Genomic DNA, 12,333 nt, shown 5'->3' on the forward strand with positions numbered 1-12,333 from the left:
AATTCAAACTCTGTTACCAGTAAAATGAAAACCAAAGGAAACAACAATTTATTGCTCGATCCTCTCAAGTAAAATGCATAGACATCATTAATTATTCATAAGCAATAAAGTGACAAATTTGAAGGCGACTTAGCTTTGAAGAGCCCTAAGTTAAAGAAGAATGGGCCAAAATTTGCCTACAAAGCTTCTGAGTTTTAGAAGTGCTTACTTGTAAATCAACGCACAATGTTTTGGAGATTAACGATGTATCTAAAATTTACACCTAAAATGAACGATATTTGCAGAGAAAAAGTATTATCCTCTTTGCTCTTGAAAGTATTCTAAATTTGGTCATTTTTAGTATGAAAGTCATTTTCGGTAAGAGAGAGCTGTTTCTGCCCGTAGACCCGTCAAAGTCGAGTTTTGAAAAATTTGCAAACGGGTAACTTTTTTAGGACGCCAAAAGGAAAGTATTTACGCTAACACCTTCTTGTCCTTTACTGTTCAATACATGTTTGGCAGAAATTTTACGCAATTTGAGAATTCTACAAGGAAGAGGAGGCATTTTGTCATTTTATCAGAACATTAAAAATTTTAACCTTTTTCGGTCCTTGCTTTGCTTTGCTTTATGCATTTTTTCTCAGTAACTCATGGAGTTTTATAATCTAATGTGATATTTTGGAAAGCGTAACGCAGGTGTAAAAAAGGGTTTTTGGAAAGTCTCTCGACCTAAATGTAAACCGAACAGACTTGATCTGGTAATAGCCAAGCTACAGCCCAGACTCCCAACAGCTTATACATTTTACTTAAACAAACTGTACAGGTATTAGACTTTTCTGATTTTTTTTCATAGCTTTAAGCTCCTGTAACCTAAAAGTTCGTTTGGATATATAAAGTTGGCATCATCCGTCAAGGGTCGTTTCACTCATTACTAAACCATTAACACTAAAACGTTGTGTTTTCAGAAATAGCCAAAGTATGTCTGGAGGAAGGTAATGAAGAGTACAGACAAGGAGAAGCTAATAACGCCATAAACTCCTACACGGAAGGACTTCAAGTGAACTGCAAGGATAAACGACTGAACGCCAAGCTTTACAGCAACAGGGCAGCAGCTCATTTCCGTTTGGGTAACAATTTCATATGTAAACATATAAATCTGTCGTGCAGCGTTACAAGGTAACGGAATACACAATCTGCATCAAGGAAAGAAAAAGCTTGAGCAACTGCAGAAAAGTAGCATGAAAACATAAATCGCCCTGTAGCGGATGAAAATTAAGCAAAGAAATGATCCTCGTTACATTTTAAGCAATTGTAGTTTTCTAAGGCTCCTTTGCTGCAATTGCATATGATGACCACTTTTTTAAACCTCATTTCCTGAATCTCATAGCAAACTACGTGGAATGTCTGGATGATGCAACAGTTGCTGTTCAATTGGAACCCACTTTAATTAAAGCTATTAAGAAAGGTGGGTTTTTCAGACATAAGCCATCAACATTCTATTCTCTGATTTCGTCAAAAGAGGATTTTGTGGTTTGTGGCAGGTGACTGCACCCCAAATGTCAATTGTATCGGGCGTGTCAATGTCTGCTATGTGGGTAAAAAGCATAAGAAAATGTCAATAAGCTCTCAAATACCGCCATCTGGTTAGTTCACGATGTAGAGCGTCGGAGCTCGAGAGTTCAAGCCCTAGACCAGAACAACACTCGGTCTAAATATATCTGAGGAGAATGTGCTGCCACCTAGCTATGACATCTGCAAATGGTTTGATATTCTTGTCCCGGATATGGACGGAAAACCGTAACCCCCGTTTCCTGCATCTTCTCTGTAACTCTTAGCAGGGGACGTTAAAAACCTGGCAAGGAGGTAACCTGAAAAGATCCCTTTCATAAGTTATACTGCACAATGCAGTCTGCCCGAAAACTTCCCCGAAAAGTGCTGAAAAGCGCATAAGAGCACATTAAAATGAAGAACGCGCGAGATAAATTTATCGTTATCATCATCAATTGAAGCTTAATTGGTGGCCACTTTGTATTAGCTCCTTATTGTTGATTTTCAGTTCTTCCACAAGTTCAAATTTCCTTCATTATCACAATTTTTGTTCCCAGCTAAATGGGAATTAAGTCCATTTTATCAAATATCAGTACTTTCATACCTCAACAGTGATAAATTACCTCGCACCACCGATTATTCTCCCCTTTTCAGGAGCCAGAGCTTGTGTCCAGCTTTGCTGGTATAAAGAAGCAAGGAGCTGGTTGTATATGGGATTGGCCGTATCCTTTAACGAATGTTTCAAACGTGATACGAGATGCATTGCGAGTAATATTTCAAGAGAAATCAATACGTTCCGGAGAGATTCTTCGACACATAACGCAAGCAATGTTCTCTTATACTGCACTGAGCAGTTTAAAGAAGCTAAAATATTCATAAAGAGTTCTTTCGATTATTCCACGAAACTTTACTCAAAAGAAGAGGACACATAAATTAATTCTCAGAGTTTGAGATCAATGCCCCTCATTTTTGTCTTCAGACGAGTATCACCATGACGACCGAACCTAAACCAATAAGTGCGCTTCAGAGCTAGTTAAAACTCTCCAATAACTTGAAATCAAATCTCTTAAAAGACCCACATTCGAATTATCATCCCAGTTTTAGGGTTCTATCTAATACTCTGGCCGTTTTTTTAAAATACACATTTCACCGCATTTTCACAAATCTGCTCATGACCCTTGACACATTTCAAGATTGAAAATAACAACAAACGTCTGCTTCAATTAGTACGGAAAACTAATGCTGAACTATTAGTCACAGCAAACGGTTCTTCCAATCTCGGCAACGCTTATCAAGGTCTAGGACAGTTCAAAACAGCCATCCAGTACCATCAACGTCATCTAGAAATTGCTAAAGAAGTGGGAGACAAGGCCGGAGAGGGACGAAGTTATGGCAATCTTGGCAACGCTTATAAAGGTCGAGGACAGTTCAAAACAGCCATCCAGTACCATCAACGTGATCTAGAAATTGCTAAAGAAGTGGGAGACAAGGCCGGAGAGGGAATCAGTTATGGCAATCTCGGCAACGCTTATCAAGGTCTAGGACAGTTCAAAACAGCCATCCAGTACCATCAACGTCATCTAGAAGTTGCTAAAGAAGTGGGAGACAAGGCCGGAGAGGGACGAAGTTATGGCAATCTCGGCAACGCTTATAAAGGTCTAGGACAGTTCAAAACAGCCATCCAGTACCATCAACGTCATCTAGAAATTGCTAAAGAAGTGGGAGACAAGGCCGGAGAGGGACGAAGTTATGGCAATCTCGGCAACGCTTATGACAGTCTAGGACAGTTCAAAACAGCCATCCAGTACCATCAACGTCATCTAGAAGTTGCTAAAGAAGTGGGAGACAAGGCCGGAGAGGGAATCAGTTATGGCAATCTCGGTAACACTTATGACAGTCTAGGACAGTTCAAAACAGCCATCCAGTACCATCAACGTCATCTAGAAATTGCTAAAGAAGTGGGAGACAAGGCCGGAGAGGGAATCAGTTATGGCAATCTCGGCAACGCTTATCAAGGTCTAGGACAGTTCAAAACAGCCATCCAGTACCATCAACGTCATCTAGAAATTGCTAAAGAAGTGGGAGTCAAGGCCGGAGAGGGAATCAGTTATGGCAATCTTGGCAACGCTTATAAAGGTCTAGGACAGTTCAAAACAGCCATCCAGTACCATCAACGTCATCTAGAAATTGCCAAAGAAGTGGGAGACAAGGCCGGAGAGGGAATCAGTTATGGCAATCTCGGCAACGCTTATGGCAGTCTAGGACAGTTCAAAACAGCCATCCAGTACCATCAACGTCATCTAGAAATTGCTAAAGAAGTGGGAGACAAGGCCGGAGAGGGACGAAGTTATTGCAATCTCGGCAACGCTTATCAAGGTCTAGGACAGTTCAAAACAGCCATCCAGTACCATCAACGTCATCTAGAAATTGCTAAAGAAGTGGGAGACAAGGCCGGAGAGGGACGAAGTTATTGCAATCTCGGCAATGCTTATCAAGGTCTAGGACAGTTCAAAACAACCATCCAGCACCATCAACGTCATCTAGAAATTGCTAAAGAAGTGGGAGACAAGGCCGGAGAGGGACGAAGTTATGGCAATCTCGGCAACGCTTATAAAGGTCTAGGACAGTTCAAAACAGCCATCCAGTACCATCAACGTCATCTAGAAGTTGCTAAAGAAGTGGGAGACAAGGCCGGAGAGGGAATCAGTTATGGCAATCTCGGCAACGCTTATCAAGGTCTAGGACAGTTCAAAACAGCCATCCAGTACCATCAACGTCATCTAGAAATTGCTAAAGAAGTGGGAGACAAGGCCGGAGAGGGAGGAAGTTATTGCAATCTCGGCAACGCTTATCAAGGTCTAGGACAGTTCAAAACAGCCATCCAGTACCATCAACGTCATCTAGAAATTGCTAAAGAAGTGGGAGTCAAGGCCGGAGAGGGACGAAGTTATTGCAATCTCGGCAACGCTTATCAAGGTCTAGGACAGTTCAAAACAGCCATCCAGTACCATCAACGTGATCTAGAAATTGCTAAAGAAGTGGGAGACAAGGCCGGAGAGGGAGGAAGTTATGGCAATCTCGGCAACGCTTATGACAGTCTAGGACAGTTCAAAACAGCCATCCAGTACCATCAACGTCATCTAGAAGTTGCTAAAGAAGTGGGAGACAAGGCCGGAGAGGGACGAAGTTATTGCAATCTCGGCAACGCTTATGACAGTCTAGGACAGTTCAAAACAGCCATCCAGTACCATCAACGTCATCTAGAAATTGCTAAAGAAGTGGGAGACAAGGCCGGAGAGGGACGAAGTTATGGCAATCTCGGTAACGCTTATCAAGGTCTAGGACAGTTCAAAACAGCCATCCAGTACCATCAACGTCATCTAGAAATTGCTAAAGAAGTGGGAGACAAGGCCGGAGAGGGAGGAAGTTATGGCAATCTCGGCAACGCTTATCAAGGTCTAAGACAGTTCAAAACAGCCATCCAGTACCATCAACGTGATCTAGAAATTGCTAAAGAAGTGGGAGACAAGGCCGGAGAGGGACGAAGTTATGGCAATCTCGGCAACGCTTATGACAGTCTAGGACAGTTCAAAACAGCCATCCAGTACCATCAACGTCATCTAGAAATTGCTAAAGAAGTGGGAGACAAGGCCGGAGAGGGAATCAGTTATGGCAATCTCGGCAACGCTTATGACAGTCTAGGACAGTTCAAAACAGCCATCCAGTACCATCAACGTCATCTAGAAATTGCTAAAGACGTGGGAGACAAGGCCGGAGAGGGACGAAGTTATTGCAATCTCGGCAACGCTTATGACAGTCTAGGACAGTTCAAAACAGCCATCCAGTACCATCAACGTGATCTAGAAATTGCTAAAGAAGTGGGAGACAAGGCCGGAGAGGGAGGAAGTTATTGCAATCTCGGCAACGCTTATCAAGGTCTAGGACAGTTCAAAACAGCCATCCAGTACCATCAACGTCATCTAGAAATTGCTAAAGAAGTGGGAGACAAGGCCGGAGAGGGAATCAGTTATGGCAATCTCGGCAACGCTTATGACAGTCTTGGACAGTTCAAAACAGCCATCCAGTACCATCAACGTGATCTAGAAATTGCTAAAGGAGTGGGAGACAAGGCCGGAGAGGGAATCAGTTATGGCAATCTCGGCAACGCTTATCAAGGTCTAGGACAGTTCAAAACAGCCATCCAGTACCATCAACGTCATCTAGAAATTGCTAAAGAAGTGGGAGTCAAGGCCGGAGAGGGAATCAGTTATGGCAATCTCGGCAACGCTTATCAAGGTCTAGGACAGTTCAAAACAGCCATCCAGTACCATCAACGTCATCTAGAAATTGCTAAAGAAGTGGGAGACAAGGCCGGAGAGGGAATCAGTTATGGCAATCTCGGCAACGCTTATGACAGTCTAGGACAGTTCAAAACAGCCATCCAGTACCATCAACGTGATCTAGAAATTGCTAAAGTAGTGGGAGACAAGGCCGGAGAGGGAATCAGTTATGGCAATCTCGGCAACGCTTATCAAGGTCTAGGACAGTTCAAAACAGCCATCCAGTACCATCAACGTCATCTAGAAATTGCTAAAGAAGTGGGAGTCAAGGCCGGAGAGGGAATCAGTTATGGCAATCTCGGCAACGCTTATCAAGGTCTAGGACAGTTCAAAACAGCCATCCAGTACCATCAACGTGATCTAGAAATTGCTAAAGAAGTGGGAGACAAGGCCGGAGAGGGAGGAAGTTATTGCAATCTCGGCAACGCTTATCAAGGTCTAGGACAGTTCAAAACAGCCATCCAGTACCATCAACGTCATCTAGAAATTGCTAAAGAAGTGGGAGACAAGGCCGGAGAGGGAGGAAGTTATGGCAATCTTGGCAACGCTTATAACAGTCTAGGACAGTTCAAAACAGCCATCCAGTACCATCAACGTCATCTAGAAATTGCTAAAGAAGTGGGAGTCAAGGCCGGAGAGGGAATCAGTTATGGCAATCTCGGCAACGCTTATCAAGGTCTAGGACAGTTCAAAACAGCCATCCAGTACCATCAACGTCATCTAGAAATTGCTAAAGAAGTGGGAGACAAGGCCGGAGAGGGAATCAGTTATGGCAATCTCGGCAACGCTTATGACAGTCTAGGACAGTTCAAAACAGCCATCCAGTACCATCAACGTGATCTAGAAATTGCTAAAGTAGTGGGAGACAAGGCCGGAGAGGGAATCAGTTATGGCAATCTCGGCAACGCTTATCAAGGTCTAGGACAGTTCAAAACAGCCATCCAGTACCATCAACGTCATCTAGAAATTGCTAAAGAAGTGGGAGTCAAGGCCGGAGAGGGAATCAGTTATGGCAATCTCGGCAACGCTTATCAAGGTCTAGGACAGTTCAAAACAGCCATCCAGTACCATCAACGTGATCTAGAAATTGCTAAAGAAGTGGGAGACAAGGCCGGAGAGGGAGGAAGTTATTGCAATCTCGGCAACGCTTATCAAGGTCTAGGACAGTTCAAAACAGCCATCCAGTACCATCAACGTCATCTAGAAATTGCTAAAGAAGTGGGAGACAAGGCCGGAGAGGGAGGAAGTTATGGCAATCTTGGCAACGCTTATAACAGTCTAGGACAGTTCAAAACAGCCATCCAGTACCATCAACGTGATCTAGAAATTGCTAAAGAAGTGGGAGACAAGGCCGGAGAGGGACGAAGTTATTGCAATCTCGGCAACGCTTATCAAGGTCTAGGACAGTTCAAAACAGCCATCCAGTACCATCAACGTGATCTAGAAATTGCTAAAGAAGTGGGAGACAAGGCCGGAGAGGGACGAAGTTATGGCAATCTCGGTAACGCTTATAAAGGTCTAGGACAGTTCAAAACAGCCATCCAGTACCATCAACGTCATCTAGAAATTGCTAAAGAAGTTGGAGACAAGGCCGGAGAGGGAGGAAGTTATGGCAATCTCGGCAACGCTTATCAAGGTCTAGGACAGTTCAAAACAGCCATCCAGTACCATCAACGTCATCTAGAAATTGCTAAAGAAGTGGGAGACAAGGCCGGAGAGGGACGAAGTTATGGCAATCTCGGCAACGCTTATGACAGTCTAGGACAGTTCAAAACAGCCATCCAGTACCATCAACGTCATCTAGAAATTGCTAAAGAAGTGGGAGACAAGGCCGGAGAGGGACGAAGTTATGGCAATCTCGGCAACGCTTATGACAGTCTAGGACAGTTCAAAACAGCCATCCAGTACCATCAACGTGATCTAGAAATTGCTAAAGAAGTGGGAGACAAGGCTGGAGAGGGACGAAGTTATTGCAATCTTGGCAACGCTTATGGCAGTCTAGGACAGTTCAAAACAGCCATCCGGTACCATCAACGTGATCTAGAAATTGCTAAAGAAGTGGGAGACAAGGCCGGAGAGGGACGAAGTTATTGCAATCTCGGCAACGCTTATCAAGGTCTAGGACAGTTCAAAACAGCCATCCAGTACCATCAACGTGCTCTAGAAATTGCTAAAGAAGTGGGAGACAAGGCGGGAGAGGGAATCAGTTATGGCAATCTCGGCAACGCTTATCAAGGTCTAGGACAGTTCAATACAGCCATCCAGTACCATCAACGTCATCTAGAAATTGCTAAAGAAGTGGGAGTCAAGGCCGGAGAGGGAGGAAGTTATTGCAATCTCGGCAACGCTTATCAAGGTCTAGGACAGTTCAAAACAGCCATCCAGTACCATCAACGTCATCTAGAAATTGCTAAAGAAGTGGGAGACAAGGCGGGAGAGGGACGAAGTTATGGCAATCTCGGCAACGCTTATAAAGGTCTAGGACAGTTCAAAACAGCCATCCAGTACCATCAACGTGATCTAGAAATTGCTAAAGAAGTGGGAGACAAGGCCGGAGAGGGAATCAGTTATGGCAATCTCGGCAACGCTTATCAAGGTCTAGGACAGTTCAAAACAGCCATCCAGTACCATCAACGTCATCTAGAAGTTGCTAAAGAAGTGGGAGACAAGGCCGGAGAGGGACGAAGTTATTGCAATCTCGGCAACGCTTATGGCAGTCTAGGACAGTTCAAAACAGCCATTCAGTACCATCAACGTCATCTAGAAATTGCTAAAGAAGTGGGAGACAAGGCCGGAGAGGGAATCAGTTATGGCAATCTTGGCAACGCTTATCAAGGTCCAGGACAGTTCAAAACAGCCATCCAGTACTATCAACGTCATCTAGAAATTGCTAAAGAAGTGGGAGACAAGGCCGGAGAGGGAATCAGTTATGGCAATCTCGGCAACGCTTATGGCAGTCTAAGACAGTTCAAAACAGCCATCCAGTACCATCAACGTCATCTAGAAATTGCTAAAGAAGTGGGAAATAAGACCGGAGAGGCGTTCTCACTCTGTTCCCTTGGAAGCAGTTTCGAGTGCCAAGAAAATCTTATGAAGGCCTTTGACTGTTACTACTCGAGTGTAGAACTGCATGATGATATCAGGGCCAGTCTTGGACTCAACGATCAGTGGAAGATTTGTTATCGTAATCAGCACCAAGTAGCATACAAAGGTTTCTGGCGTATACATCTCAATCGAGGTCAAGTTGTGAAGGCTCTTCTTGCCACAGAGAAAGGACGTGCTCAAGCTCTGAGAGATCTCATGGTCACAAAATATCAGCCTGGAGATTCTTTAATGCCCAGGGCATCCCGCATTTCTCTGAGGTGGGTTCCACTGAGCACAGTGTTCATAGCTATTAATGGACCATGCGTTTACCTCTGGGTTTGCCTCAGTGAAAATAATATCCAGATCAGAGAAGTACACGTGAACAATTATAAGTATGAGGATGAATTGGAATGTTTCATCCAGCTTCTGAACAAAACTGCTCTGAAGGAGATCGGTGTAAGGGATACTGTTACAATCGAAAGTCTTCCTCGTGATTCGCCGACAGAGGAGGAAGTAGCCGATGATGTGATTCGAGTCGATGTGAGGCACTCCCAATCAAGTGCTTTAAAGAAGCTGCATGACATCATCATTACTCCTATTGCTGATCTGATCGAAGGCAACGAACTAACATTCGTTCCTGAGGGGCCATTTTGCCTTGTACCTTACGCAGCGTTGCAGGACTCCAACTCATCATATCTAAGTGATTCTTTCAAAACTCGTGTGCTTCCTTCTCTGACGACCTTGCAATTAATTCATGATTGTCCAGCTGACTTTCACACGAAGACTGGTGCATTGCTTGTCGGCGACCCATGTTTCAAACATATCATCTATGAGGGAACACTTTTGGTGCAACTTCCAGGAGCAAGGAAAGAAGTGGAGATGATCGGACGTATACTCAATGTCTCCCCTCTCACTGGAGAAATGGCAACAAAACATGAAGTGTTAAAACGAATATCATCAGTGGCCTTAGTTCACATAGCAGCGCACGGTAAAATGGAAACTGGAGAAGTTATTCTGGCACCAAACACCACAAGAGATAACCCTCAGCCGCAAGAGAAAGCCTATCTGCTGACGATGAAAGATGTCATAGAAGCTGGGTTGCGAGCACGTCTGGTTGTACTTAGCTGCTGTCACACTGCTCGTGGGGTGGTCATGGCCGAGGGTGTGGTCGGCATGGCGCGTGCACTTTTGGCTGCCGGTGCCCGATCTGTTGTAGCAACCTTGTGGGCGATTGGCGACGAAGGAACCCTAGAGTTCATGAGTTTCTTCTACGATGCACTTGCCAAAGGCAAGAAGGCCAGTGAAGCTCTCAATCAGGCCATGAAGTGTATGAAAGAAATTGAAAAGTTCAAGGAGGTTTGGCAGTGGGCACCATTTGTACTCATTGGTGACGACGTCAACCTGGATTTCAAGGAGATTTAGAAGCTGCAGCAAGTAATAATTCTGTTGATACATTCTATTCAATACCAAGTTACATGAAATCATAAGCTTTGCTCATATGTGAGCAGTGATACTTGCGTGTTATTTTCCTTTCAGTTGGGTTGCGAATTTATTTTTCTCTCCGCAAACTGAGAAGCAGCACAATCAAGTGGACACGTTTACGATATGATGATAACATTCTTTTTTGGAAACATTAGATTTTGTTTTAATTTGTTTTAAAACAATTCTGTTGTACAATGTATCGTTTCATGTGCTAAGAAATATTTCATGGCAACTCAACTATCCTCCCTAAACTTAGATTCTTTCATTTTTCAGTTAAGGCAGTTAGCATTGGAATCCCAGGGAGTTTTCGGATACCTACAAATGCTGATATTTGGACCAGAAACCAGTAAGCTACCGATGAAACCTTTGTCAAGAGTCTTCTTTTCATCAAAGCAGGAAGAACCAAAAGACGGACAAAGTCAAGTTTAACAAGGGAACAGATTTCCATTGATTCAAAAGTTGCCTTTTTGCTTGTCTGAACTGCTTTTACGAGCTTAATATCCTTCTCAAACTACTGTTTGTTTTTGTTTTTTGTTTTTGTTTTCATATGATGTCTTAAAGTTATCATGACTAGCTATGTGAGTTATTTTTAATCTAAGTATTTTTTACTGAGAGGATTTGGGCGTAACATTTACGTCGAAGTTGAAACGTCTTGAAAACGTTTTCCATAGTATTTTACAGACTTTTTTCAATCGGTTTACTCTCATGAGTGATATAAAGCTATTACAGCCATGCGCGTGTGTAGAGAATTTCCATAGTAATTGAAGAATAATCAGTTGTCCGATTGCTCGATTATCTTAGTCTATGTCAGATGGAAATTGTGATTAACTTTAGTTTAGTTTCTGCTGATCAGACTTTGGTTTATCTGGACTGAAAATGACAGATTTTGGCCGTAATGGCGAGGATTTAGTCTTGGTATAAGTTAATTTTCTGAGATTTCTCCTTTAATTTTGAATGCGATAAATTGCGTTATTTTTTATAAGCAGAACGATGCATTTTAAGTATATTGTTTAATCTAATCGCCCAAAGGCAAAACGAAACGAGAAGTTTTATTTTATAATTTAAGTTATGGCTTACAAAGCATTGAAGGAAGCTCAGAACGAGCTGGAAAGTTGGAGCCAAATGATTTTATTTAGTTTCTCCGATTAGACTGTTTACTTATTATCTAAGAACAATAAACTAACATTTGAATGTCAAACAATGAAACAAGTCGCTTGGTATTTTGTTGGAATGAAAGAGGAAATCAATAACGAAGGGAAGAAAATTTCTACATCAACCTGCATAAAGCCATTTCTTGTCGTTTGAAGTAGGGAGCGCGCCTGTGTCTTATTCGCTTAATAAGTTTTGCCATTTTTCCGTTACGGTTAACCCAGACTAACACAAAATAACACATTGTAGGAAGGAAATATTTTTAAGGTCAATTTTTTTCTACAACTAAGGGTTCAAATTTGTCAATATTTACGCCTAACAGCTAGTTTTTTTTACCGATATACGGCTAACGGTTAACCCCATGGAGACCCTCGTTTGGGTGACATGCAAGATGTAAAATGAAAACGGTTTTAGAAGATGGCATTTGCAACTCGAATGTAGAGAGCTGGTTTTTGAGGAGTGAGGAAAACCGAGAAAAACAAGCCATGAAAAATCTTGGAGGTAAGGATCAACCTGGGAGAGACGGTCATGGGGAGAGCGTTGTCGCTAGCATTCCTCTTATGTTCCATCTGAGATGCTTAATGAAGCTAACGCGAGACATTCACCGAAGTGAAGGCGAACAAGGATAAATTTCCTTCCCCCTTTAAAGACCTTGTACCGGATCCAAAAAGTCAGTAAGCCCTGATATTTTGACTTCACCCCAGATCTAAAAAACTTCGACAACTTAGATGTTTTAGTAGGAGTTCGCTGC

At 42.9% G+C, this 12,333-nt stretch overlaps 1 protein-coding gene across 1 annotated transcript in view; it reads left to right on the top strand.

The window, feature by feature from the left end:
- Positions 1-10,373, top strand: part of LOC136276793 (tetratricopeptide repeat protein 28-like) — a 64,299-nt gene extending 53,926 nt beyond the window's left edge. Inside the window, exons 5-10 of the mRNA XM_066160757.1 lie at positions 945-1,106; positions 1,367-1,444; positions 2,182-2,249; positions 2,721-2,780; positions 3,738-3,783; positions 7,750-10,373. Coding sequence (XP_066016854.1) covers positions 945-1,106; positions 1,367-1,444; positions 2,182-2,249; positions 2,721-2,780; positions 3,738-3,783; positions 7,750-10,373 — 3,038 coding nt within the window. The remainder of the gene's footprint in view (positions 1-944; positions 1,107-1,366; positions 1,445-2,181; positions 2,250-2,720; positions 2,781-3,737; positions 3,784-7,749) is intronic.
- The last annotated feature ends 1,960 nt before the right edge of the window (positions 10,374-12,333 follow it).

Source organism: Pocillopora verrucosa, chromosome 13 (genome assembly GCF_036669915.1).
Source record: "Pocillopora verrucosa isolate sample1 chromosome 13, ASM3666991v2, whole genome shotgun sequence".
NCBI classification, from domain to species: domain Eukaryota; kingdom Metazoa; phylum Cnidaria; class Anthozoa; order Scleractinia; family Pocilloporidae; genus Pocillopora; species Pocillopora verrucosa.